At 47.4% G+C, this 27,327-nt stretch overlaps 1 protein-coding gene across 1 annotated transcript; it reads left to right on the forward strand.

The window, feature by feature from the left end:
- Positions 1-296: 296 nt before the first annotated feature.
- Positions 297-26,314, forward strand: LOC145358832 (digestive cysteine proteinase 2-like). The gene is made up of 7 exons (XM_080213158.1): positions 297-1,311; positions 2,627-2,749; positions 6,669-6,848; positions 10,345-10,566; positions 13,863-14,022; positions 17,484-17,586; positions 25,966-26,314. The coding sequence occupies exons 1-7, from the start codon at positions 1,180-1,182 to the stop codon at positions 26,063-26,065; spliced, it is 1,020 nt and encodes a 339-aa protein (XP_080069284.1). The 5' UTR covers positions 297-1,179; the 3' UTR covers positions 26,066-26,314.
- Positions 26,315-27,327: the final 1,013 nt, after the last annotated feature.

A 27,327-nucleotide genomic window follows, 5' to 3' on the forward strand; every position in this document is an offset into this window, starting at 1 on the left:
GAATTGAGTTTAGGAATCGAGAGATAATGTTGCAGCTATATAGGACCCTGGTCAGACCCCACTTGGAGTACTGTGCTCAGTTCTGGTCGCCTCATTACAGGAAGGACGTGGAAGCCATAGAAAGGGTGCAGAGGAGATTTACAAGGACGTTGCCTGGATTGGGTGGCATGCCTTATGAGGATAGGCTGAGGGAGCTCGGTCTTTTCTCCTTGGAGAGACGAAGGATGAGGGGTGACCTGATGGAGGTGTATCAGATGTTGTGAAGTATTGATCGAGTGGAGAGTCAGAGGCTTTTTCCCAGGGCTGAAATGGTTGCCACAAGAGGACACAGGTTTAAGGTGGTGGGGAGTAGGTACAGAGGAGATGTCAGGGGTAAGTTTTTCACCCAGAGGGTGGTGGGTGTGCGTGGAATGGGCTGCCAGCAACGGTGGTGGATGCGGATTCGATAGGGCTTTTTAAGAGACCTTGAATTAAGTACATGGAACTTAGTAAGATACAGGGTTATAGGTAAGCCTAGTAATCTCTAAGGTAGGGACATGTTCAGCACAACTTTATGGGCCGAAGGGCCTGTATTGTGCTGTAGTTTTTCTATGTTCCTAATACTTATTTGGATGTTAACTCCATGTTCAGAGAACGCTATTCTCTGCTCTGGTGGGGGCCTTTTCAATTTTATTGTTGGAATGTAGCTGTTGCTGATAAGGCAGCCGTTTCTTCCCCTCCCCCAGTTTCTCTCATCCAGCAGAGAGGCTGAAGGGGCAACTCAGAGGGTAATTAATAAACCACCAGACTGTGGACAGGAGTCACATATAGACGAGACTCAGATGGTTGCTGAGATAAGAAAGGACATTTAGGGAAAGTGACAGTTTGATTTTCGTAACAATCCAACAGAGTTTTGGTCACTTGAATGTCTATGTTTGATCGTTTGTGTTAATGTGTCAAGACAATTCAATAAACTTCTTTGCAGGAATATTCCAATCCACAGATTATCACCATGAAATATCTTTTTCTGCTCAGTGAGGCTAAAATGTAAAACAGTGAGAGCAATTGGAAGTTGATTGTGGAGGATAATATTTTTACATTTACAGAATAATTTTCCCAAACAGCTATTTTCCCATCAGTGTGTGAATATTGTCCACTCCATGTCTAATGCCATTGGTTTTGCTCCATTAGATTGTTCTAATGAAGGTCTCTCTGTTTCTGGGCTGTGTGTTGCTGTCTATTCTGGTTGCAGCCTCAGGCCACACATTTGATTCAAGACTGGATGAAGACTGGAAGACCTGGAAATCGCAACATGAGAAGCAGTACGCCGAGGTAAAAGGGGGATTTGTTCCAGTTTGGAACCTATTCCAAACATTCAGCTCACTCTCAAGGGGAAAGGGATTCCACACAACTGGTAAATTATTGAGAATTTTTACTTGGAGTTAAGGTGGGAGAGATGAGTTCATAGTTGGGTGGAATGAGTGTGTGAAGCAAAATTGAAAAGATATTGGTCCTGAAATTCCATGGGAATTCCCCCAGTCTCTAACTCCAGTCGAGGACTGCATCAACTCACAGTGAAACAGCAGAGAGTTGGTGTAACTCAGAATTCTTGGGTTTCACTGGATTCCTGCTTTAGTTACCATAGAGACAGCTTGAGAAATTGAGGATCATTATTTTTAAATATATTGAGATTGTCCTCACACACAGCAATCAGAATACATCTCCAAAATCATAGAGGCGACAAATCCCATCTGTAAACTATATGAGCTTTATTGTTCCCCTATTATCCAACTTTCCGTTGACAATCCAATATCCAGAATAAAAATATTGTTCTTGTTCAGCTCTTTATTCTTCTGTTATTTCCCTCTGTTTCCCAGTACAGGTATTCAATCTGGGTTTTTTTATGTGTGCGTGAAGATGGATGAGTAACTTGTCCAGTGAGGATGAGAGGATAGAAACATTACTGCATTTTTTTCCTTTTTCTTCATTCATATGATGTGGGCATCACTGAGTATAGATCAGCAATTACTGCCCAAACCCCAATTGTCCACATCCATGTCGTTGTGTTCCCATGTCCCTGCTGCTCTTATCCTTCTAGATGGCAGCAGTCGTGGGTTTGGAAGATGCTAAGAAGCCTTGGTGAGTTCCTCCAGTGTGTGCTGTAGATGGTACACTCTGTGTGTCAATGATGTTTGTGGATGTGGTGCCAATCAAGCGGGGCTGCTTTGTGCTGGATGGTGTCAACATTCTTGAGTGTTTTTGGAGCTCCACTCATTCAGGCAAGGGGAGGGTATTCCATCAAACCCGTGACTTGTGCCTTGTAGATCGTGGACAGGCATTGCAGAGTCAGAGATGCCACAAGATTCTAAGTCTCTGGCTTGCTCTTACAGCCACAGAATTAAGATATCTAATTTAGTTGAGTTGAATTTCTGGTCAATGGTAACTCCAGGACGTTGATCAAGGGACATTCAGTGCCATTGCATGTCAAGGAGTGACGGTCAGATTCCCTCTTGTGGGAGACGGTCATTTCCTGGCACTTTGCGCCTCGTGAATTTTACTCCAGTGTTTGTACCAGGTTTTTAAAGCTATTGTATAATTTTACTCATGAAAGATGTGAGAATCTGACTGAATAAATGTCTTTACTCAGGAAGAAGAGATCCACAGGAGAAAGATATGGGAGGACAATGTGAGATACATCGAACAGCACAACCTGGAGTACTCAATGGGGAAACACACATTTACTATGGGAACGAATCAGTTTTCAGACCTGGTGTGTATAAGATGTCTAGTCTGGGATCTCAATTAAATATTATTTATAGAACATAGAAAATTACAGTGCAACACAGGCCCTTCGCCCCTTGATGTTGTACTGACCAGTGAAACCAATCTAAAGCCCATCTAACCTACACTATTCCAGTATCATCCATATGTTTATCCAATGACCATTTAAATGCACTTAATGTTGATGAATCCACTCCTGTTGCAGGCAGGGCATTTCACGCCCTTTCTACTCTCTGAGTAAAGAATCTACCTCTGACATCTGTCCGATATCTATCACCCCTTAATTTAAAGCTTTGTCCCCTCGTGTTAGCCATCTCCATCCGAGGAAAATGGCTCTCGCTGTCCATCCTATCTAATCCTCTGATCATCTTGTATGCCTCTATTAAGTCACCTCTTAACCTTCTTCTCTCTAACGAACACAGCCTCAAGTCCCTCAGCCTTTCCTCATAAGACCTTCCCACCACACCAGGCAACAACATGGTAAATCTCTTCTGCACCCTTTCCAATGCTTCCATATCAAGCTTCCTATAATGTGGTGACCAGAACTGTATGCAATACTCCAAGTGCGGCCACACCAGAGTTTTTACAGCTGCAACATGTCCTCACGGCTCCTAAACTCAATCCCTCTACCAATAAAAGCTAACACACCGTATGCCTTCTTAACAACCCTATCAACCTGGGTGCCAACTTTCAGGGATCTATGCACATGGACACCAAGATCTCTCTGCTTATCCACACCACCAAGTAACTTACCATTAGTCCAGTACTCTATTCCTGTTATCCTTCCAAAGTGTATCTCTTCATACTTTTCCATATTAAACTCCATTTGCCACCTCTCAGCCCAGCTCTGCAGCTTATCTATGTCCCTCTGTAACCTGCAACATCCTTCCGCACTGTCCACAACTCCACCAACTTTATTGTCATTGCAAATTTACTAACCCACCCTTCTACACCCTCATCCAGGTCATTTATAAAAATGACAAACGGCAGTGGCCCCAAAACAGAGCCCTGCGGTATACCACTAGTAACTGAACTCCAGGATGGACATTTCCCATCAACCACCACCCTCCGTCTTCTTACAGCTAGCCAATTCCTGATCCAAACCTCTATATCACACTCAATCCCACGTCTCCGTATCTTCTGCAATAGCTTACCGTGGGGAATCTTATCAAACGCTTTACTGAAATCCATGTACACCACATCAACTGCTTTACCCTCATCCACCTGTCGGTCACCTTCTCAAAGAATTCAATAACGTTTGTGAGGCATGACCTACCCTTCACAAAACTGTACTGACTATCCCTAATCAAATTATTTCTTTCTAAATGATTATAAATCCTATCTCTTATAATCATTTCCAAAACTTTGTCCACAACAGAAGTAAGGCTCACTAGTTTATAATTACCAGGGTTGTCTCTACTCCCCTTCTTGAACAAGGGCACAACATTTGCTATCCTCCAGTCTTCTGGCACCATTCCTGTAGACAATCATGGCCTCAAGATCAAAGCCAAAGGCTCTGTAATCTCCTCCCTCGCCTCCCAGTGAATCCTAGGATAGATCCTAGGATAAGCCCAGGCGACTTATCTATTTTCATACTTTCCAGAATGGCTAACACCTCCTCCTGATGAACCTCAATCCCGTCTAGTCTAATAGTCTGTATCTCAGTATTCTCCTCAACTACATTGTCTTTTTCTTGTGTGAATACTGACAAAAAATATTCATTTAACGTCTCTCCTATCCCTTCGGACTCCACGCACAACTTCCCACTACTGTCCTTGACTAACCCTAATCTTACCCTAATCATTCTTTTATTCCTGACATTCCTATAGAAAGCTTTAGGATTTTCCTTGATCCTACCTGCCAAGTACCCTCCTGGCTCTTCTTAGCTCCCTCTTTAGGTCCTTCCTGGCTAACTTGTAACTCTCCAGTGCCCTAACTGAGCCTTCACGTCTCATCTTGACAGAAGTCTCCTTCTTCCTCTTCACAAGAGATTCAACTTCTTTAGTAAACCACGGTTCCCTCGCTCGACCACTTCCTCCCTGTCTGACAGGTACATACTTATCAAGAACATGCAGTGGCTGTTCCTTGAACAAGCTCCACATTTCAATTGTGCCCATCCCCTGCAGTTTCCTTCCACATCCTATGCATCCTAAATCTCACCTAATCGCATCATCATTTCCTTTCCCCGACCTATAATTCTTGTCCTCGTTCTATCGCTAATGTAAACGTAACTGAATTGTGGTCACTATCACCAAAGTGCTCACCTACCTGCAAATCTCACACCTGGCCTGGTTCATTCCCCAGTACCAAATCCAATGTAGCCTCACCTCTTGTTGTCCTATCCACACACTGTGTCAGGAAACCCTCCTGCAGACATTGGACAAAAACTGACCCCTCTAAAGTATTCAAACTATAGCTTTTCCAGTCAATATTTGTAAAGTTAAAATCCCCCATAACAACTACCCTGTTACTTCCACTTCTATCCAGAATCATCTTTGCAATCCTTTCCTCTACATCTCTGGAACTTTTCGGAGGCCGATAGAAAACTCCCAACAGGGTGACCTCTCCTTTCCTGTTTCTAACCTCAGCCCAAACTACCTCAGTAGACGGGTCCTCATCAAACGTCCTTCCTGCCACTTTAATACTGTCCCTGACTAACAATGCCACGCCTCCCCCTCTTTTACCACCTTCCCTGATCTTACTGAAACATCTAAACCTCGGAACTTGCAACAATCATTCCTGTCCCTACTCTATCCATGTCTCCGAAATGGCCACAACATCAAAATCCCAGGTACCAACCTACGCTGCAAGTTATTATGGCGCTATTACTGGATGAGGTGTGATTGGTTAGTGATATCCCAATGCCTCATCCTAATAAACAACCTCCCTCACCAAGGTATGTTTTGTTAAAATCGATTCTCCTTTCCATTTTAATATCTAAATTCATTATTTTTCCTCTTGTCAGATGGACAGCACCATGGGCTGGGACACCGCTCGTGTGTCTGCTGTACTTTCTGAATAAAAAGCAAGGGGTGGGTTCACCTGCACCAAACAAAGTGACAATTTAAACGTGTTGGGATAGTGTTGAGTGTTTGACACACCAGCTGCATTAATCTCCCCTTGGCCCTAATCTTCCCGCAGGGATGGACTAAAACCCAACACTGGGACCAATGGCAATTTCAACTCCAATGTCAGATCTTGTCATCGAAATCATTGGGAAATTGATGAGACAAATTGGATTGTGAATGTGAAATAATAAAGTCTGAAGGTGAAATGTTGGATCCCAGTTCAAAATCACACCTTCCCCACTCCCAAAAAAGACAATAACTGATTGGAGATCAGATTTTCTCAGGTTTGATGTGAAACTCAACAATTCCTGTGGACAGGATATTCGACCACAGGGAGCATCAAAACCAAATCTGATCTTTGGGTAACAGCTACTTCCCCATCGATAACAGAAATGGGAATGCTGCCCAACTTTCTCCCCGAAATCCAAGGGTCCTGAGGCCAATTCTGGACCAACTGCAGCCTGTGTTTTGAGCGGGAATTAAGACCAGGTTGGTGATGGGATGTGAGAGCTTCCTGATGTGGATGGTTCAGTTAAACATCAATAGATTCAATCATCATGGGCGAGCTTTGTTTGTGGTGCCCTAGACCAGAAAGATACTTTATCACCTTCAAACTCTGCACCCACCATTATACTGGAACGTATAGAAACGGACAAACCATTTTCCTGCGGTTATTTGAGTCAAACATTAGACATGTCAGCAATGCTTGTTAGTTTGATCTCTCTTTTTGCTAACATCAGTGAGAATGTGGCCATGTAATGTTATCCACTCTCCTCCTACACATTCTCCATTTAAAACCAATCACTTCATTCATCAATATCTCTGTGTTTGACTTTCTAGACCGACAAAGAGTTCAATGAACGCATGACTGGATCCCTCCCATTCGAAGCTGTTAAATCAACTGAAGAAGCCATTGCTGAAGATATTGAATTTGTTGAAGATAAAGGAAATGATGATGATCTGAGTAACACATCTTTCGATTGGCGGACCAAAGACGCGGTTACTCCAGTAAGGGACCAGGTAAAAATTCAGCAGGCCCCCCTGTGTTGTAGAGGTCACAGACGTTCCCGCCTCCACCTGATGTATGTTATCAGATGGGTCGTGCTCACCCAGAAGCCTCACCACTAACTGGTCCCATTGAGGTGATAGTGTCTGGGATGGTGAACCAAAGGTTAAAGTTTATTTATTAGTGTCACAAGTCGGCTTCCATTAACACTGCACTGAAGTGACTGTGAAAATCCCCTAGTCGCCACCCTCCAGTCCCTGTTCAGGTACACTTGAGGGAGAATTTAGCATGGCCAGTGCACCGAACCCCCACATCTTTGGAGTGTGGGAGGAAACCGGAGCACCCGGAGGAAACCCACGCAGGGAGAACGTGCAAACTCCACACAGGCGGTGCCCCAAGCCGGGATTCGAACCCTGGTCCCTGGCGCTGTGAGGCAGCAGTGCTAACCACTGTGTCACCGTGCCACCTGAACGGTGATGTGGAAGCCTGTGTCGAGAAACTGGCGCCGGCCTCGGAGGTTTCCTCCCGCTCTTCCTCCGAGGAGACTTCAGTGCTGTCTCGGGGAGTTTTGGCGTGAGAAAGGAGGTGGGCAGTGGCGATGCCAGAGGGCCCGGTGAGTCTGGGTCCTTTCCTGCAACACAGGACAGAAGGTTGAGTGCAAGGGAGGGACAGGAATCTGGGCTCCATTCGGAATATTGGCAGATGCTCACGGCAGCCCAGCCTGGCTGTCACTCACAATGCGGTTCATATCCTCGCCCACTAGATCGCGTGCCCATTCCTCAAAGGGTGCTGGTAATCTGAGACTGGGCACACCACCCCCTGCCTTTCGCCGCTCCTCTTTATTATGGGCATTCTCCTCTTGTGGGGAAGGAGGCAGGAGCAGGCTGGGTGGCAGGAAGCACGCAGGATGTCAGAGGGCAGGGGCTGTGTGGAGACTCGGGGCAGGGGGGGGAGAGGGTTGGTGGAAGGTGCGAGGGGTTCAGGGGCTGCAAGCGTGCAGGGTATCGGGGAGGGTGGGGAAGGGCGTCACAGGGCGACGATGCCCGACAGGATGTGCTCGTACCCATGCTGCCTGAATGAGATCATTCAGCTCCTCCCTGCGTTGGTGGCCTTATTCCCCGTGCCAGTGACTGTCCTCCTGGCAGCCACCTTGCTGCTCTGCCTGGCTGTCTGTCCGTCCTTGGGGTTTATCTCCAGCTCTCCCTTGTGACAACAGTTCAGCTGCAGGCAGTTTGGGCGAGTCACACTCCCTTTTAGGACGTTCCAGCAAGATTCCGGGCAGTTTGCTTTGTTGTATTGAGAGGGAAGGCAAGGCAACACTTGTAGGTGTGCAGTTGGGGGTGGGGGTGGGGGGACAGCTGGTGAATGGGGGGTGGGGGGGACTGGGTTGCTGAGCTGTGGGGGATGGTGACACAGAGACTTCGCAAATGGAGGGGGGGGTGTGAATGTGATTGGGGACATGGGGGTGAGGGACACTCTGTGATTGGGGACATGGGGGTGAGGGACACTCTGTGATTGGGGACATGGGGGTGAGGGACACTCTGTGATTGGGGACATGGGGGTGAGGGACACTCTGTGATTGGGGACATGGGGGTGAGGGACACTCTGTGATTGGGGACATGGGGGTGAGGGACACTCTGTGATTGGGGACATGGGGGTGAGGGACACTCTGTGATTGGGGACATGGGGGTGAGGGACACTCTGTGATTGGGGACATGGGGGTGAGGGACACTCTGTGATTGGGGACATGGGGGTGAGGGACACTCTGTGATTGGGGACATGGGGGTGAGGGACACTCTGTGATTGGGGACATGGGGGTGAGGGGGTGAGGGACACTCTGTGATTGGGGACATGGGGGTGGGGGGGTGAGGGACACTCTGTGATTGGGGACATGGGGGTGGGGGGGTGAGGGACACTCTGTGATTGGGGACATGGGGGTGAGGGGGTGAGGGACACTCTGCGATTGGGGAGGGGAGGATGAGAGGGAGAGCGTGCGAGGGTGGGGTCTGTGGGAAGGGAGTCAAGACTGTGGGGGAGGGTCTTCGATGTCCGTGGAGGGTAAGGGGAGGCTGTATCCCTGGTGGGGGGTGGAGTGAGGGGGTAGGAGAGCTGCTGTGTCTAAGCTTCCTGAGTGCATGCACATTTGGGGCCTCCGACCTGAGCTGCTGGCTCTTGGGCAACTTTAGCCCGGCTCAGTCCCCGTCCCCCTCCAGGCGAGGATCAGTTTGTGCTGGTTTTTATCTCTGAGTGGGGAAGTTTGGGGATTTGAATGCACCCAAACACCAGTCAGAAATTTGCCTATTTTAACTCCCATCCTGGACTCAGAATTTTTTCTTCTTCACCCAACACCCCCAACAACCCCCCCCAACCCCCCCCCCACCAACACCCTCTACTCCCCACTTCCCCCACTCTCCCCACACCTACCCCCCCAACCACCCTACACCCCCAATCCCTCCACCACCCGACCCCCTTCCCTCCCACCACCCCCAACCCCCCCCCACACACCTCCACTCCCCACACCACCCACCCCCCCAACCTCCCCACACTGCCCCACACCCCCCACCGCCCCAATTCCCACATCCTCCACCATCCTCCCCAATCCCCCCACCCCTCACACACCCCGTCCCCACACAGCCCACCGCCCCCACTCCACCCAACGCCCCCGCCCCCACCACCCCCCTGACACTCCCATTCCCCATTCCCCCCATCCCCCAACCTCCTCACACTGCCCCATCCCCACAAACCCCCCACCCCCACTGCCCCTAACTCCCCCACCCCCACCACCCCCCTGACACTCCCATTCCCCATTTCCCCCAACCCCACCCACACCCCCCACACTTCCCACCCCCCCAACCCCACTCTCACCCCCCACAATCCTAACCCACTCACACCCCTCACACTCCCAACCCCCCCAACCCCACACACACCCCCACACTCCCAACCCCCCCAACCCCACCCACACCCCCCACACTCCCAACCCCCCCAACCCCACCCACACCCCCCACACTCCCAACACCCCCAACCCCACCCACACCCCCCACACTCCCAATCCCCCGAACCCCACCCACACCCACACACTCCCAATCCCCCCACCCCACCCACACCCCAAACACTCCCAACCTCCCCAACCCCACCCACACCCCCCACACTCCCAACCTCCCCAACCCCACCCACACCCCCCACACTCCCAACCTCCCCAACCCCACCCACACCCCCCACACTCCCAACCCCCCCACCCCACCCACACTCCCAACCCCCCCAACCTCACCCACCCCCCCCACACTCCCAACTGCCCCAACCCCACCCACACCCCCCACACTCCCAACCCCCCCACCCCACCCACACTCCCAACCCCCCCAACCTCACCCACCCCCCCCACACTCCCAACTGCCCCAACCCCACCCACACCCCCCACACTCCCAACCCCCCAACCCCACCCACACCCCCCACACTCCCAACCCCCCCAACCCCACCCACACCCCCCACCCCCCTTTTTATTTCTGTAATCAGGGTCCAGATTGTGGTTCGTGTTGGGCTTTCAGTTTGACCGGGGCCATCGAAGGACAGTGGAAACTGAAACACGGAAAGCTGGTTTCTCTGAGTGAACAGAACCTGGTTGGTTGTGACCGAAAGAGCTACGGATGTAAGTCTGGAAATCCAATCGATGCCTTTCAATACGTGATCAAGAAGAAAGGCACTGAATCTGAACAATCTTATCCATACACTGCAGTGGTAAGTCTCATTTTGATGTTTTAGTGGGGAATTTTCGATGGGATCTCTTAGGAAAAAATTAAATATTCTTTTGAAATTAAATCTCACAAAGGCAAATTCTCAGCTTGAAGCGTACTAAAACTTACTTAAACATATCGAAGATACAAAAAGACAAGAGCATTAACCTACGGCCCAAGAGAGACCTTCAGATTGCCAAGCGGCACAGAGAGCCTCAAAGCCCTTCCAAAGACCTCAAACTGTGTGCCAAAATTCAATACAATTATACCTTTTCTTCTCTAAGTTTTTCCTACTCAGTTGCTGAATACAATTCCATTTCTTATGAATGTGTCAATCCTTATTGTGACGGATTACCTCAGCCAATTGCACCACCTGATAGAGTGACATTCTTTTCACCTATTTCAAAACCGGATCTCCACCTGTTTGGCAGAACCCATTCCTTTGGGTTTCTAAGGATACCATTCCTTGTCTACCTTATCACCGGCAAATTGCTAAATCATTGATAGGACCAACCTTGGGCCCAAAGTTTGATACCATTTTACGCCTGGACAACAAAAGCCTCACTGTTATTAATATAATATGTTTCACCAACTATTTCCAATTTCAAACATTTATATTTCTCTGCTGACTAAGGGCCCTATTTTATCATTTTGATTCTATGTGTTGGGCAGACTTGAAACTGGGAGTTTTTCAGGTCTGACTTTTAGACCCGTTCTCCAGCAGCCCCATTTGCACTCTGCCTGACAAAAATATCACCAATTCTGAGCTGTGCTGCACAGGCCTGTGACAGGGCTTAACATGGCAGCTTTGCTCGGAGTCTTCAACTGTGCAGGCGCAGTAAAAGAAACAGAAAAACCCTCCCTGCCACATTGTTCCCGGGCCGGATAATGCCCCCGCCCCGACCCCACAGACATTGCTCCACCCCCACAACATAACCGACACCCCCCCCCCACTTCATCCCCACTGATCACACGCAGAGTGGCAGCGGACCCCCCACCCTTACCCCCTCCCCCTTTTCCCCCACTGATCACACACAGAATAGCAGCGGACCCCCTCCCTTACCCCATCCCCCCACTGATCACACACAGAATAGCAGCGGACCCCCCACCCCTACCCCCTCCCCCTTTTCCCCCACCGATCACACACAGAATAGCAGCGGACCCCCTCCCTTACCCCATCCCCCCACCGATCACACACAGAATAGCAGCGGACCCCCTCCCTTACCCCATCCCCCCACCGATCACACACAGAATAGCAGCGGACCCCCTCCCTTACCCCATCCCCCCACTGATCACACACAGAATAGCAGCGGACCCCCTCCCTTACCCCATCCCCCCACCGATCACACACAGAGTAGCAGCGGACCCCCTCCCTTACCCCATCCCCCCACCGATCACACACAGAGTAGCAGCGGACCCCCTCGAATCGGACCGTTGCGGACCATGTCTGTTTCGTGCTAAATCTGGAGGCACGAAGGCAGTGGTAAAGGGGGGAAGTGCCAGTCAGTTTGGGCCTGCAGCCCATTGAATCAATTTAAATACATGCTAATATATGCAAATGTATGCAAATAAACTGCTTTCTGTGGTCGTAAATTTCACAGACTCACCACTTTCTGAATGAAGAAATTTCTCCCCATCTCAGTGTGGGTGGCACAGTGACACAGTGGTTAACACTGGTGCCTCACCCTGCCAGGGACCTGAGTTCAGTCCGGCTTGGGTCACTGTCTGCAGTTCTTCCCATGTCTGCGTGGGTTTCGTCCTGGGGGCTCCGGTTTCCTCCCACAAGCCCAAGGTAGGTGCATTGGCCATGCTAAATTCCCCCTCAGTGTAACCCAAACAGGCACCAGGGTGTGGCAACTAGGGGATTTTCACAGTAACTTCATTGCAGTGTTAATGTAAGCCTGCCTGCGACACTAAAAAGTAAACTTAAAAAAGTATTGGTTTATCCTGTATCTTTAAATTGTGAATCCTGGTTCTGGACACCCCCACTATTGGTGACATCCTTCCTGCATACGTCCTGTTAGAATTCAATGAGATCTCCTCTCATTCTTCCAAACTCCAACAAATATAATCCTAACTGACTCAATCTCTCCTCACACGTCAGACCTGCTATCCCAGGAATCAGTCTGGTAAACTGTCTCTGCATTTCTTCCAAAGCAAGAACACCTTCCTCAGATACAGAGACCAAATCTGCACACAATATTCCAGCTGTGATCTCACCAGGGCCCCTGGATAATTGCAGCGAGACATCATTGTTCGTGAATTTGCCATTTGTCTTCTTTGCCGCCTGCTGCACCTGCACGCTTACCTTCAGCAACTGGTGTACGAGGCCACCCAGGTCTCGTTACACATTCCCTGCTCTCAATTTGTAGCCATCCAAATAATCTTTCTTCCTGTTTTTGCCACCAAAGTGGATAGCCTCACATTTGCCCACGTGATATGGATCTGCCGTGCATTTGTCCATGCCTGTCCAAATCACACTCAGGTATCTCTGTATCTTCCTCAGAGCTGACCCATCCACCCAGCTTTGTGTCTTCTGCAAATTTGGAGATATTACATTTCCTTCCCTTATCTACATCAGTAATACATATTGTGAATAGCTGGAGCCTCTGCACTGATCCCTGCGTTACCCCATTAGTCACTGCCTACCAGTTGGAAAATAATAACTTATTCTGAATCTTTATTTCCTGTCTGCTAACCAGTTTTCGATGCATCTCCATACAATACCCCAAGTCCCACGCACTTTGATTTCCCATGCAAACCCCTAATATGGGACTTTGTTGAAAGCCTTCTGAAAGTCTAAATAAACCACATCCACTGGCTCCCCCTCATCAAGGCTAATCATTCTATTCTGGGAGAATTCCAGGAGCAGCAGCTCCATCCCAGTCTCCAGACTCATTGAGACCTGGAGGGTGATGACAGTGAAGGGACATTAAGGCCCACAAGCTAACCCCTCCACCCCCCTTCCCCGCACCCCGCAGCTCCAAACTCCATCCCAGTTTTCACAGTCCCAAAACCTGCTAGTAGGTGTCAGTATCGCTGCCTCCCCCACCACCCAAACAACAGGCTGAGTGACCCTCTTCACATTCTAGAGTGTATGTAGAACAGTTACCACATTTATAATTCTCCCATTTTCATTTAAAAATGGGAACGATGGTCGTGTTTACAATGTCTGAGACACAGAATCATTTTTAATATCCAAGGAGCTGTTCAAGATCCTGTAAAGGTATCACTGGAACTTTGTAAATCATCACACTGCATTAATCAACCTTAACTTTTCACATTTTCTTCAAAACTTAGAAAGGAAACTGCAGATTTCAGAAACAGGATGTTGCTGCCACAATCAGGAGCTACACAAGGGTCCAAGCGAATGAAGCAGCTTTAGAAGAGGGTGTGCAAAATATCGGACCAATATCTGTTACTATTATTGCAAGTGATAGTTTCCGGCAGTATAAACAAGGTAAGAGACAGAAGCTGTGGATGATCTGTAACAATCAGTCTATTAACCAATTCTCTACAACACATTAACACATTCTTCCTGTGAGCTGTTTTTATTATTAATTCTTTTTCAATATTTCTAATGGAAACGACCATTTCCCTTCACCTTGTTTATGTTTTACCCCCTGCCCCAGTGCTACACACTCTCCAGTGCTGTCTGCAGCACGGGGTTAATATTGGGTCAGGCTGCTAATGGCGTGTGGGAATCGTAATGGACAATTTAGCCGCACCCATTCGTAATGATACAGGCATCTCACAAACTCTGCGCTGCCCACTAATTTAACCGCTAGTGATGTGCAGCTCAGTGCTGACATGTTGCAAAGTGACTGCACACCTCAGCAGGGACCAAGGATAGTGTGAGATCAGCGCCGTTTAATGGGAGTCTGTGTGACTTTAATCCAACCTGTAGCTCTTAAAGGAGCAGGATCTGGGATTCAGGCAGAGACTCTGATATCTGCCCAGACCCCTCATGGGGGAACACCTCAGGCCCCCTCTCAGCTTTCTCATCTCCAAGGAACACAGTCCCAACTTCTCCAATCTTTTTGATTTTGATTTGATTTATTATTGTCACATGTATTAGCATACAGTGAAAAGTATTGTTTCTTGCGTGCTATACAGAGAAAGCACACTCTTCAGAGAGAAGGAAACGAGACAGTGCAGAATGTATTGTTACAGTCATAGCTAGGGCGCAGAGAAAGATCAGCTTAATGCGAGGTAGGTCCATTCAAAAGTCTGACAGCAGCAGGAAAGAAGCTGTTCTTGAGTCGGTTGGTACTTCTTCCCCAACGGAAGAAGGTGGAAGAGAGAATGTCTGGGGTGCATCGGGTCCTTAATTATGCTGGTTGCTTTACAGTGGGAAGTGTAGACAGAGTCAATGGATCAGAGGTTGGTTTGTATGATGGATTGGGCTACATTCACAACCTTCAGAACTGAAGTTTCTCATCCCAGGAATCATTCCCATGAATCTCCTCTACACTCTCTCCAACGCCTTCACATCCTTTCTAAAGTGCAGGCCCCAGAACTGGACACAATACTTTAGGTGACTTGTAGAAATTCAATTTAAAATCATAGAATCCTGACAGGGAAGAAGGAGGCCATTCAGCCCATCAAGATTGTACGAACCACAATCCCACCCAGCTCTATCCCCATAACCCCACATATTTATCCTGCTAATCTCCCTGACACTAAGGAGTAATTTAGCACGGCCAATCAACCTAATCTGCACATCCTTGGATTGTGGGAGGAAACTAGACCACCCGGAGAAACCCATGCAGTCACGGGGAGAATGTGCAAACTCCACACAGATAGTGACCCAAGTTGAAAATTGAACCCGGATCCCTGGCACTGTGAGGCAACAGTGCGAACCACTGTGCCACAATGTTGTTCCGACTCTTTGCTTTTCTAACCTATTAACAAAGACCAGGATACTGTATACTTTTTGTTAAAGCGCGAGACCAGAACCCCAAATTATATTATGAAACCAGACTGGGCCTCAACAATTTTTCTATGTTGACCTTAATTTCAGGGAAGGATATTTCCTTCCAGGAATGATTCCACTGATAGATTAGGGATATTTTATAGTAAAACAAACTTTATTTAATAACACAGTTTAAATATAGCTCGAACAAATGAAGCAGCTTAACTGTTCACAGTTGAATAGTATTTGAAAATGAAAGGTAGCAACTTTACTTTCTAGCTTATCACTGTTTCAGTTCCAAATGAGCAACATTTCTCTTGGAGAATTAACTGGCACTTTAAATACAGCTAGCAACTAGAAATGTACTTGCTATAAATGGTGATAACTCTCTTGAAGCTTTCAGAGAGAAACTGAGCATTAGAGCACCTTGCAAATTGGGATTGTGATCATGCAGCTTGATGGGCCAAATGGCCTCCTTCTGCACTGTAGGGATTCTATGTTTCTATGATTATCACACAACCTTGTCAATCAACTGTAATCAGAAATCCCAGAGGAAATTCTTCGACAAACAAAAGTCCATTAGCTCTATCTAAGTAATACATTTTGAGCTGCAAATGAGTTATTAACTTGCTTTCACACCCTCGAGTGAAATGTTTTACAGAAACACCTGTTGCCAGCAGACTAAATCTGAAATTGTAAAGGTTCCCCTTTAAAAATTATATATATTTATTTAATTGCACATGTATCATCCTGCGGTTGTGAATGACTTGTATACAAATATACTATGGTCCCTCCACACTTGCACTGCCTTTAGAGATGCCCAGGGGTTAAAGTTGTACAATAATAAATCAAAGCTGACACTCCAGTGCCATTCTGAGGACACACTGCACTGTTGGAGGTGTCAGCTTTCAGATAAGACATTAAACTGAGACCACGCGGGTAGCTGTACAAGATCCCATACATGCTTTTAAAAAAGAGCAGGGAACCTATCTCCAATGTTGTGGCAAATATTTATCAACAACAATATCACAAAGAAACAGATTATATGGTCATTGTCATGTTGCTGTATGTGGGATCTTGCTGTGCACATGTTGGCTGCTGTGTTTCCTACATTACAACATTGATTAGACACCAACTACTTCATTAGTTGCAAAGCACTTTGAGATGCCTGGTGGTTGTGTGAGGTGCTATATAAATGCAAGTCTGTCTTTGCTTTTTGAATTGAGAGGAACTGCGTGCTAGAATTTTAACAGGTTTCCAGTACATTGCCCCCAGTGCTGCCCCCAGTCAGTCGATGAATATAATACAGACAATGGAGCTGGGAGACTCAGAGAGAGTGACCCCACAGAAACACTCAGTGATCAGAGCCCACTGTTACATTGTGCTGTGTGACAGCAAAACTGAATGGGAAATGTGGGCAATGAGAAACATTGAGACAAAAACATGAACAAACATGAGAGCAACTGGAAATGTGGAACCGAGATTCTTAATTACATATCAGTCGATGCAAATGGCTGAATTTGGTCGAAAGAGAGGCTAAAATTTACAGAATAAAACCAGAAAATTCTGCAAGTGCTCAGCAGGTCAGGCAGTGTTTGTGAAGTTAACATTTCAGATCAATGATCAGAACTGGAAAAATTAGAGGTGAGACCGGTTTTGTACAAGTGGAAAGAGGGAGTGTGGAGAAAGGCAAAGAGGAAAGGTCTGTGACAGAGTGGAAGAAACAAGACGAAATGAGTAAAGAGTTTGGTGGCGCAGGGTGAGAGGGTACGATAATGGGACAAGTCAAAAAACAAAAGATGAGCCAAAGGAGGTGTGAACGACAGGATGTGGATATGGGGAAATGGATCAAAGTTACAAATGGGTAACGGTACTTTTGGTTTTGGAAAGAGGTTTGTAGAGCGGGAGATTAATTGGAGAGGAAAAGATGAGAACGAGGAAATATTTACAGAATAACAATAGTTATATTTTACAATTCTATCACACCAATATGTGTCTGATTACAGGAATCTTCTATGATAGTGCTCCCAAGAAAACCATAGCCCATTCAGTGCTGGTGGTTGGATATGGAGTTGAGAGCAACACGAATTATTGGCTGGTTAAAAACAGGTATGTACTTTCTAAACACAACAAATAACTGATCACAGCCAAGGCCAACTGACACTGCCAGGGTACCTGGTGACCACTGCCGGCCTGCCAGAGTGCTGGCTTTCCACTGCTGGAGTGCTTTGTGGGCACTGACAGTGTGCGAGGTGGGCACTGCCCATCCATGCCCCCAACCACTTTGGGGATTAGAATGGCCTCTGAGCCCCCAGTGTGACCATTGTGCCTGGTAAGAGTGGGAATATTTGGAAATCGGTTGTTAGGATGGAATATCCTTGGGGGGCAGGATGTGTGTGTACAATAATGGACAGGCACAGGGCAACCTACACACACCCTCACCTCACCCCCCACAATGTCCTGTGGGAGACAATATTCGGATAATATGGATAAAAACTTAGTGATTATTTACCAAACTTCGCTGGATACCGGGGAAGTGCCGGAAGATTGGAAAACGGCTTATGTTACACCGCTGTTTAAAAAGGTAGCAGGAAAAATGCAGGGAATTATAGGCCAGTTAGTTTAACGTCTGTCGTTGGAAAAATGCTTGAATCCGTCATCAAAGAAGAAATAGTGAGGCACCTAGAGAAGAATTGTTTGATAGAGCAGACGCAGCACGGATTCGTTTAGGGGAAGTCGTGTCTGACAAATTTATTGGAATTCTATGAGTACGTGTCAAGTGCGGTAGACAGAGGGGAACTGGTGGATGTGGTGTTTCTCGATTTTCGAAAGGCGTTTGATAAGGTGCCGCACAAAAAGTTGCTTCAGAAGGTTAGGGGGCATGGAGTTGGGGGTAAGGTGTTAGTGTGGATAGAGGATTGGTTGTCTAATAGGAGGCAGAGAGTAGGTGTCAATGGGTGCTATTCTGATTGGCGGTTGGTAACTAGTGGAGTGCTGCAGGGATCGGTGCTGGGGCCTCAGCTATTTACCATTTATATAGACGATCTGGAGGAGGGGGCTGAGTGTAGGGTGTCGAAATTTGCTGTTGACACAAAGATAAGTGGAAAAGCAAGTTGTGCGGAGGGTGTGGAAAGTCTGCAGAGGGATCTGGATAGGCTGAGCGAGTGGGCGAGGAGCTGGCAGATGGAGTACAATGTTAGCAAGTGTGAGGTTATCCACTTTGGCAGGAATAATAGTAGGAGGGATTACTATTTAAAGGGCGAAAAGCTGCAGCATGCGACAGTGCAGAGGGACCTGGGGGTCCTTGTGCATGAGTCGCAAAGACCCAGTCCGCAGGTGCAGCAGGTATTCAAGAAGGTGAATAGGATGCTGGCCTTTATAGCGAGGGGGATAGAATATAAAAGCAGGGAGGTCTTGCTGCAACTGTACAGGGTACTGGTGAGGCCGCAGCTGGAGTACTGTGTGCAGTTTTGGACGCCGCACTTGCGCAAGGATATTTTGGCCTTGGAGGGAGTGCAGAGGGGGTTCACTAGGCTGATACCAGAGATGAGGGGGTTGAACTATGAGGAGAGGCTGAATAGACTGGGTCTGTACTCGTTAGAGTTTAGAAGGATGAGGGGGGATCTTATAGAGATGTATAAGATAATGAAGGGGATGGATAGGGTAGAGGTCAAGAGATTCTTCCCGCTAAGAAAGGATAGCAGGACTAGAGGGTACAGCCTCATGATAAAGGGGGTGCAGTTTAGATCAGAGTTGAGGAGGAACTTCTTCACTCAAAGGGTGGTGAATTTCTGGAATTCTCTGCCCGTTGAAGTACAAACAAAGAACAAAGAACAAAAATCAGCCTGAGAAACAGGCCCTTCGGCCCATCGAGCCCACGCTGCCATCTCAACACCACCTCTCTACCCATGACCCCTATCTAATGTTTTATGGCCATCCAGATTGAGGGAAAACTGATTTAGGGACAATTTATTCCTGCCAATCAGCCTAACAGCACATCTTTGGGGTGTGGGAGGAAACCGGAGCACCCGGAGAAAACCCCCGCAAGCACGGGGAGAATGCGCAAACTCCCACAGACACCGGCCCAAATCCATGTGTCTGCACAGCAATCAGCAATAGTCACTGAGCTGTCGTCTTGCCCAGTATCTTTTCCAGTTTAGGCACACACTAACGACATGAAGCACTAGGCCAGTCTCGAACAACCAAGAGCAGCCCCAGTACGACCCATCGCGTGTATGTCCCTCGTTGGACACGAGGTGGACCGACTTAAAACCTGTGAATGAAAAGAGAAAAAACATTATCATACTATACCCATTTACATTACCAGGGACGCCCCAATGCTAATGACCCTTATTTAAAACAATCTCCTATATCCACCCATCTCCAACTCAGTCATGTGCCTGTCTAAGTTACTCTTAAAGGACTCTAGCATGTTTGCTCCCACCACCTTACTTGGCAGAGCATTCCATGCCCCCACTACCCTCTGTGTGAAAAACCTCCCTCTAATATCTGTGTTGTACCTCTCCCCCCTCACCTTAAGTCCATGGCCCCTTGTCCTACGTGTCTCTATTATAGGAAATAGCTTACCTCTGTTTACTCTATCTATACCCTTCATAATCTTATATACCTCTATTAGATCCCCCCTCAGTCGGCGTCTTTCAAGAGAAAAGAGCCCCAATTTATTCAATCTTTCCTCATACCCGAGTCCTTCCATACCAGGCAACATCCTGGTAAACCTCCTCTGCACTCTCTCCAGAGTCTCCACGTCCTTCTGGTAGTAAGGCGACCAGAACTGGACGCAGTACTCTAAATGCGGCCTAACCAACGTTCTGTACAACTGCAACATTAGACTCCAGCTCTTGTATTCTGTACCCCTTCCTATAAAGGCTAACATACCATAGGCTTTCTTCACCACACTCTCCACTTGCACTGCCACCTTCAAAGACTTGTGCACTTGCACCCTCAGGTCTCGCTGCGACTCTATACTCCTTACGGGCTTACCCTTTATCATATAACTCCCCCCTACATTATTCCGGCCAAAATGCATCACCTCACATTTATCCGGATTAAACTCCATTTGCCATGTATCTGCCCAATCAACCAGCCTATCAATATCCTGCTGTATTGCCAGACACTGCTCCTCACTGCCCGCCAATCCAGCCGTCTTGGTGTCATCAGCAAATTTGCTGATCACACCACCTACTCCCTCTTCCAAATCATTTATATACACTACAAAGAGAAGAGGTCCCAGTACTGAGCCCTGCGGCACACCACTAGTGACAGACCTCCAGCTAGAAAAAGACCCCTCCACTACTACTCTCTGACTCCTCTTAGCAAGCCAGTTCTCTACCCATCTAGATACCTGACCACATATCCCATGAGCTTTAATCTTCTGTACTAACCTACCATGAGGGACTTTGTCAAACGCCTTACTGAAATCCATATAGACAACATCAACGGCTCGTCCTTCGTCAACCGTTTTTGTCACCTCCTCAAAGAATTCTACTAGATTCGTAAGACAAGACTTCCCCTTTATAAAGCCATGCTGTGTATCCTTAATCAGATCGCAACACTCCAAGTGCGCATACATCCTATCCCTAAGAATCCTCTCCATCAACTTACCTACCACTGATGTTAAGCTCACCGGCCTATAGTTACCCGGGCTATCCCTCCTACCCTTTTTAAACAACGGTACCACGTTCGCTATCCTCCAGTCCTCTGGGACCTCACCTGTGTCCAAAGAAGAGACAAAGATTCGCGTCAGAGGCCCAGCAATCTCATCCCTCGCCTCTCTAAGCAGCCTAGGATAAATGCAATCAGGCCCTGGAGATTTATCGGTTTTAATGCCCTCTAAGAGCCCTAACACCTCTTCCCTTGAAATTGATAGATCTTTCAGTTGGTCTACTGCTCCCTCAATGACCGTACTAGACATCAAGCCCCTCTCCTTTGTGAATACCGACGCAAAGTATTCATTCAGGATCTCCCCCATTCCCTCTGCCTCTCAACACAATTCCCCACGTCTGTCCCTGAGAGGACCAATTTTACCCCTAGCCACCCTTTTGTTCGTAAGATAGGAGTAAAATGCCTTTGGATTCTCCTTAACCCTACCTGCCAAAGCCATCTCATGCCCCTCTTTGCTCTCCTAACTCCCCGTTTGAGATCCCTCCTACTCTCTCTGTATTCCTCCAACGCTCTCTCCGTTCCCAGCTGCTTAGACCTGACATACGCCTCTCGTTTCTTCCTAATCAGGTCTTCTATATCTCTAGTAATCCACGGTTCCCTAATCCTACCTTTCCCATCCTTTCTCCTAACCGGCACATGCCTTTCCTGCACCCTTTGCAGTTTTCCCTTGAAAGACTCCCACATGCCTAACGTGGTCTTGCCTTCCAACAGCCTATCCCAGTCTGTATCCCTAAGATCCTGCCTAATCCGGCTGTATCTAGCCTTCCCCCAATTTCGCACCCTCCCCTTAGGACAGCTCTCATCTTTTTCCATTCGTATCCTAAAGTAGACGGAGTTGTGGTCACTGTTAGCCACATGTTCACCTACCGCAACCTCAACCACCTGACCCGGCTCATTTCCCAGAGCTAAATCCAGTATCGCCCCCTCTCTAGTCGGGCTATCTACATACTGTTGCAAGGATCCTTCCAATACACATCTTACGTATTCCTCCCCATCAGACCCCCCAGCTCTCGGCACCTTCCAATCCACCCCAGGGAGATTAAAATCTCCCACTACAACAACCCTGTTCTTCCTACACTTATCCAAAATGTCCCTACATATACCCTCTTCCACTGCCCGCGGGCTATTGGGCGGCCTATAGTACACTCCTAGCATAGTAATGGCCCCCTTCCTATTCCTCAACTCCACCCACAAAAACTCAATGTCCAACCCCTCCATGTTATCCTCCCTCTGCAGTGCTGTGATCTGCTCCCTAACTCAGAGCGCCACTCCCCCTCCTTTTCAGCCTTCCCCTATCACACCTAAAACACTTATACCCTGGAATATTTAGCTGCCAGTCCTGCCCCTCCTTTAACCACGTCTCTGTCACTGCCACCACATCTCAATTCCTCGCGAACATCAAGGCCCTAAGTTCATCCGACTTTCCCGTCACACGTCTCGCATTAAAACAGATGCACCTAAGACCCTCAGGCCCTCTCAGATCCTCCTTCTCTTGGGGGATTTCCCTATCAACAAGACTTACCCTGACCTCCAACTCACTCCCAGTGCCTGAGCTGTCTCTCTCCTCCCCACCCCCCCTCCATACTAGTTTAAACCCTGCCTAAACACTCCAGCCAACCTCCCAGCTAAAATATGTGTTCCCTTCCCATTTAAGTGTTCCCTATCCCTCTTATACAAGTGCCCTTCCTTTGCAAAGACTTCCCAGTGGTCAACAAAACTAAAACCCTCTGTCCTGCACCAATCCCTCAGCCATGCATTCAGCTGCAGGGTCTCATTATTCTTACCCCTGCTATTGCTGGGCACTGGGCCCAGTGGTGGAGGCTATCTCGGTAAATATATTTAAGACACGGGTAGATAGGTTTCTGATAGATAGGGGAATTACGGGTTATTGGGAGAAAGCGGGAAAGTGGAACTGATCCACTTCAGATCAGCCATGATCTTATTGAATGGCGGGGCAGACTCGAAGGGCTAGATGGCCGACTCCTGCTCCTATTTCTTATGTTCTTTTGTTCTTAAACTCTGGGAAGTTCTTTTTTTCTCCCATAAGACAAGTGGGCAATCTCCAGGAGAGCAGAGTAACTGATCTCATTCATTCTCCTCCCCACCACCGAGCTGCCATAGCTTGAGATGTCCCCCCGGTGTCTCCAGTCACTCTATTTTGAAGCTTGTGGTGAATCCACTCTCACCGTACAGACTGGCAACTGATGTCAGAGGTCACACGGAAGTACTTCCTGGCACTTTATCCAACTTCATGTCTCACAACTTATCCTGCTGGAGTCTGGGTCCACTCAGTGATCACCATAGAAATCATAGAACATTACAGCACAGTACAGGCCCTTCAGCCCTTGATGTTGTGCCGAGCTTTGTCTGAACCCAAGATCACGCTATCCCACCCCTATCATTCTGCTGTGCTCCATGTGCCTATCCAATAACCGCTTGAAAGTTCCTAAAGTGTCCGACTCCACTATCACAGCAGGCAGTGCATTCCACACCCCAATCACTCTCTGAGTAAAGAATCTACCTCGGACATCCCTCCTATATCTCCCACCATGAACCTTATAGTTATGCCCCCTACTAACAGCTACATCCATCCGGGGAAATAGTCTCTGAACGTCCATTCTATCTATCCCCTCATCATCTTATAAACTTCTATTAAGTCACCTCTCATTCTCCGCTCTGAAGAGAAAAGCTTCAGTTCCCTCAGCCTTTCCTCATAAGACCTACCCTCCAAACCAGGCAGCATCCTGGTAAATCTCCTCTGCACTCTCTCCAATGATTCCACATCCCTCTTATGGTGAGGTGACCAGAACTGCACACAATATTCCAAATGTGGTCTCTCCAAGGTCCGGTATAGTTGCAGCATAACCCCACAGCTCTTAAACTCAAAGCCCCTGTTAATAAACGCTAACACACGAGAAGCCTTCTTCACGGCTCTATCCACTTGAGTGGCAACCTTCAGAGATCTGTGGATACGAACCCCAAGATCTCTCTGTTCCTCCACATTCCTCAGAACCCTGCCGTTGACCCTGTAATCCGCATTCAAGTTTGTCCTCTCAAAATGAATCCCTCTCACTTATCAGGTTTAAACTCCATCTGCCACTTTTCAGCCCAGCTCTGCATCCTATCAATGTTTCTTTGCAGCCTACAAGAGCCCTCCACCTCATCCACTACTCTGCCAATCTTGGTGTCATCAGCAAATTTACTAACCCACCCTTCAGCCCCCTCTCCCAAGTCATTGATAAAAATCACAAATAGCAGAGGACCCAGCACTGATCCCTGTGGTACACCACTGGTATCTGGCCTCAAGTCTGAAGATTTTCCCTCCACCTCCACCCTCTGTCTTCTAGAAGATAGCCATTTACTTATCCAATCGGCTAAATTTCCTTCTGTCTCACACCTCCTCACTTTCTTCATGAGCCTACAATGGGGAACCTTATCAAACACCTTATTAAAATCCATGTACACAACATCAACTGCTCTACCTTTGTCTACACACTTAGTTACCTCCTCAAAGGATTCAATCAAATTTGTGAGGCAGGACTTACTCCTCACAAAACGGTGCTGACTATCCCGCATTTTGCATCTTTCCAAATGGTCATAAATCCTATCCCTCAGGACCCTTTCCATTAACTTACCGACCACCGAAGTAAGACTAATTGGCCTATAATTACCAGGGTCATTCCTATTTCATTTCTTGAAGAGAGGAACAACATTCACCACTCTCCAGTCCTCTGGCACAATCCCCGTGGATAGTGAGGACCCAAAGATCAAAGCTAAAGGCTCCGCAATCTCATCCCTTGCCTCCCAAAGTATCCTAGGATGTCTCCCATCTGGCCCAGGGGACTTATCACCCTTCAGGTTTTTCAAAGTTGCTAATACACCTTCCCTCAGAACATCTACCTCCTCCATCCTATCAGCCTGTATCACACTCTCCTCCTCAAAAACATGGCCCCTCTCCTTAGTGAGCACTGAAGAAAAGTATTCATTCAACGCCTCTCCGATCCCTTCTGAATCCGTGCACAATTTCCCATTACTATCTTTGACTGGCCTAACCTCACCCTGGTCATTCTTTTATTTCTCACATAAGAGTAAAAAACCTTGGGGTTTTCCTTTATCCGACCCGCCAAGGACTTCTCATGCCCCCTCCAGCTCTCCTAAGCCCTTTTTTTAACTCATTCTTAGTTGCCCAACTAAACCTTGTTTTCTCATCCTTACATACGCTTCCTTTTTCCTCTTGACAAGACATTCAACCTCCTTTGTGAGCCATGGTTCCCTCACTCAGCCATTTCCTCCCTGCCTGACAGGGACATACCTACCAAGGACACGCAGTTTTTGTTCCTTGAACAAGCTCCACTTTTCATTTGTGTTTTTATCTGACAGTTTGATCTGACTCAAATAACCCAAATGCTTGGACACAATCTAACCTCTCAATTATTTTTAAGATCTCAATCACATTCCCGCAGTACCATTGAATTTCCAGTGTTAAAAGCATCAGTTCTCCAATCCAGTTTGGGGATGCGGTGGCCCAGTGGGATTATCGCTAGACTATTAAACTAGAGACTCAGCTAATGTTCTGGGGACCCGGGTTCGAATCCCGCCACGTGGATGGTGGAATTTGAATTCAATAAAAAATATCTGGAATTAAGAATCTACTGATGACCATGAAACTCATGTTAATTGTTGGGAAAACCCATCTGGTTCACTGATGTCCTTTAAGGAAGAAAATCTGCCTTCCTTACCTGGTTAAAAATCCTGCCAATTGAACAGAACTGTGACGTCAATGTCATTCTTTACCTTATTTTCCAGTTGGGGAACAAGCTGGGGTGATCAAGGTTACATCAAAATGGCTAAGGACAGGGGGAATAACTGTGAAATTGCTTCTTATGCATTTTATCCAATCGTGTGAGGAGGCCAGCGTTAAACCAGAGATTCATCAAACTCCCTCTGAAAGAATGATGGAACATTGCTGCCGCTGTTTACCCCTTTCTACACCATTGCTTTAACTTCCTGCTGCAATCTTAAAACATGGAATAATAACAGTTTCTGCACATTCTTATAGCTTCACGTAAAGAGCAATCCCATTGTGTATTTAATGTATGAACCACATCATCCAACCCGTGTAGGGACAATGGGCTGCATGTACTGGTGATGTCGAGCAATATAATAAACGCTGTCAGCAATCACTTTGAGAGTCTTCCTGTTCCAAATCAACAAGATGATCTTTTCCTTCCATGAATTTAGTTTCATTTGAAGTGATCGGTTCCTTCAAATAACGTGCCCAAATGCACAAAACATTGATGCCAGCGCAATGAAGGAATGAATGGACTGACTCTGACCAATAGCCGGCAGTTAGACTTCACCAACGCACTGATTCATACCAGTCAGTTTGCAAATCGGGTTCTTAAGCAATAAAAGTGGACGTTAATTGTCAGTGTAATGTTTCAGGAAGCCTGACTGGAAAGGGACGTAGTTTATTACAGGATGCAAAGTAAAACCCACTCCCGTGCTGTACGCACACTACTGTCTGCCTGGGATTGCAGGTCAGCAGGCCCAGTCCTGGGCCTGCCTTATAAAAGACTCAGGTAATGAGTTCCAGCTGGCCAGGCCACTGCCTGTTACCAGGGGAACTCACACTCAACCAGCCTCACAGGGAGGTCGATCAGTGATTCCCCCATGGACCTTGTGAAAAGGAACCTTGCTATTGCAGTGAAGTGGGACAGGGACAATCTCGTTTCTGTTTTTGAATCTCACGGGAATTTGCCTTCTTGAACCCACATTTGCACAAACGGCCGTAACATTCCGGCCTCTGGAACCATTAAGGGTGTTTTTTTTAATCCCATTGACTTATTTACAATTAACTGAAGAAAACAAAGAAACAAGAACTTTTATACTTACTTTTTCGAACTGATGGTGTCAACACTGCAGGATTGATCCCGGCTGATATCACTGATATCGTTCGAGGAAGATTGAACACCGTTCTGAGTTTATCCAGAACTCATTACTCAGCCCTCTAATCATCCGGAAGTGTCAAATCTCCAGTACTGATTTCCCATTGATCCTGTTTTCCCTGTAAGTGGGCTGAGAAGTCACTCTGTGGGAAATGCTAAAATACAGGTGGAATATAAAAGTGAGGAGGTCTTGCTGCAACTGTACAGGGCACTGGTGAGG

The sequence above is a fragment of the Carcharhinus amblyrhynchos genome, chromosome 26 (genome assembly GCF_965287045.1).
Source record: "Carcharhinus amblyrhynchos chromosome 26, sCarAmb.v2.hapA, whole genome shotgun sequence".
NCBI classification, from domain to species: Eukaryota; Metazoa; Chordata; class Chondrichthyes; order Carcharhiniformes; family Carcharhinidae; genus Carcharhinus; species Carcharhinus amblyrhynchos.

Bases quoted from the DNA above. Each gene is read 5' to 3' on its own strand.
- LOC145358832 (XM_080213158.1), top strand. From the start codon at position 1,180: ATGAAGGTCTCTCTGTTTCTGGGCTGTGTGTTGCTGTCTATTCTGGTT. The intron at 10,567-13,862 runs GTAAGTCTCATT...TTCAAAACTTAG, and splicing joins CTTATCCATACACTGCAGTG to AAAGGAAACTGCAGATTTCA. The intron at 17,587-25,965 runs GTATGTACTTTC...CTTATTTTCCAG, and splicing joins TATTGGCTGGTTAAAAACAG to TTGGGGAACAAGCTGGGGTG.